This window comes from Penaeus monodon, chromosome 19, assembly GCF_015228065.2.
Source record: "Penaeus monodon isolate SGIC_2016 chromosome 19, NSTDA_Pmon_1, whole genome shotgun sequence".
Classification (NCBI taxonomy): Eukaryota; Metazoa; Arthropoda; class Malacostraca; order Decapoda; family Penaeidae; genus Penaeus; species Penaeus monodon.
In genome coordinates, this window is record NC_051404.1 from 4,857,963 (window position 1) to 4,859,465 (window position 1,503).

A 1,503-nucleotide genomic window follows, 5' to 3' on the forward strand; every position below is an offset into this window, starting at 1 on the left:
GATACTATATACACCGACCACCACCTATGACCAGTACACACATATAGGAATTAAATAAGAATTTATGAATTTTCTAGTGGGCAGAACTTTGGTTTCTCAGAGGCAGATCTTTCCTTCCATCCATTACCAATTCTAATACATTTCTCAGCTTGCTGCCTCTTTTTGCTTAAGGTGACAGTGGACCCTTGCAATTATATCCTCATGTGCTCCAATCAGGTACTTCTTCAGTCCCTCACTGCTGTATGTTGAAGTAAAATTTATGCTTTATTAATATCAAATAAACCTGTAAAGAAACACATCAGCACAGACAAAAAATGTTATGAAATCACAAAAGAAGCAGTGTTGAATGATCATAGGTTAATGAAAACTAGTCTACTCTACTATAGATAAGGAAATACACTGACAACAAGAAGTATATTTTGCTTATAAGCACCCAAGAGCAGTTAATTTAGCACATAAAAAACTACAGTGGCATTTCACTTTCTTGGACTCATAATGATGAGCCTCATAATCACAGGACCAAATTTGTGTTTGGCAGGATACCCTAGTCTAAAATATCTCTTTTAATATTTACTTTGACTACACAGCTTGATAAGTACTTTCACTCTACTACTTACAAAAAATTTTCTTTTCAACATTTCATGGCATAGTAAAAATATCAGTCAAGTTATAACACTGACGTTAGTGGAGAGAGAGAAAAAAAAGTGGCAAGTCAATCTCACCCTGGAAGACTTCCCTGTTAAAATTTACAACTTAAAAAAATATTTCTCTTTTCTATTACAATATCATGAGTCAAAAGAATTACATTGAAATATGTCAGAAGTAAAGTTCTTTTCCAATAAAATTCACCTAAAAGATCTATATTAGTGCAAAGTAAAATCTTTCACTGGGGCTGAAGTGTAGTAACTCTAAATGCCTTTTCAAGTTTCTAGAACAATGAGAAAAACATACAATTTTGTGAAATTGACAATAATGATAATGAATGCTGTGACCATTCATTAATCCTCAAGTTATCTTGTGCAGAAACTCTCATGCTGAGATATCTAATTTTATTGTCAGGAGAACTGTATGGTTTCTGATCAGACATTGCACCCACTGCAGGTAAATGGATAAGTGCTAGTATGTCATAATTAACAGAGACTTCATCAGAAAAATGTGAAATCTCAGACATGAAGGTGCAGGACTTAGTCCAAGAAGTTAAAGTGCCATTGCATTATCTACAACATTAGTGTGCATTAGACTAAAATGATTTTTTTCTTTTTTTAATTATGCAAGATAAAAATCTCTGTCTCCAAGAGAGTTGTGGTGCTGAAATAAAAACAATAAAGATTTCTACAAAATATATAAAAGCTCAGAATAATGTCAGGTGACCCCATGATCCAGCAAACTACATACTAAGAATACTGTAGTGTGACCAACATAAGTCTGAAATCAACTATACTACTTTTCCCCATAAAGGAATGGAATGGAGAGATTATCACTTTGATTTTACACATTGTGAAA

At 33.1% G+C, this 1,503-nt stretch overlaps 1 protein-coding gene across 3 annotated transcripts in view; it reads right to left on the reverse strand.

The window, feature by feature from the left end:
- The window catches only part of LOC119585005 (sulfhydryl oxidase 2-like), a 12,269-nt gene continuing 10,766 nt past the window's right edge, over nucleotides 1–1,503 (reverse strand). For 2 of the 3 annotated variants that reach the window (XM_037933617.1, XM_037933618.1), the window contains exon 7: nucleotides 1–238. In XM_037933617.1, the coding sequence (XP_037789545.1) occupies nucleotides 145–238 (94 nt within the window). In that variant the 3' untranslated portion in view covers nucleotides 1–144. The remainder of the gene's footprint in view (nucleotides 239–1,503) is intronic. The other variant, XM_037933619.1, reaches the window with a different exon arrangement.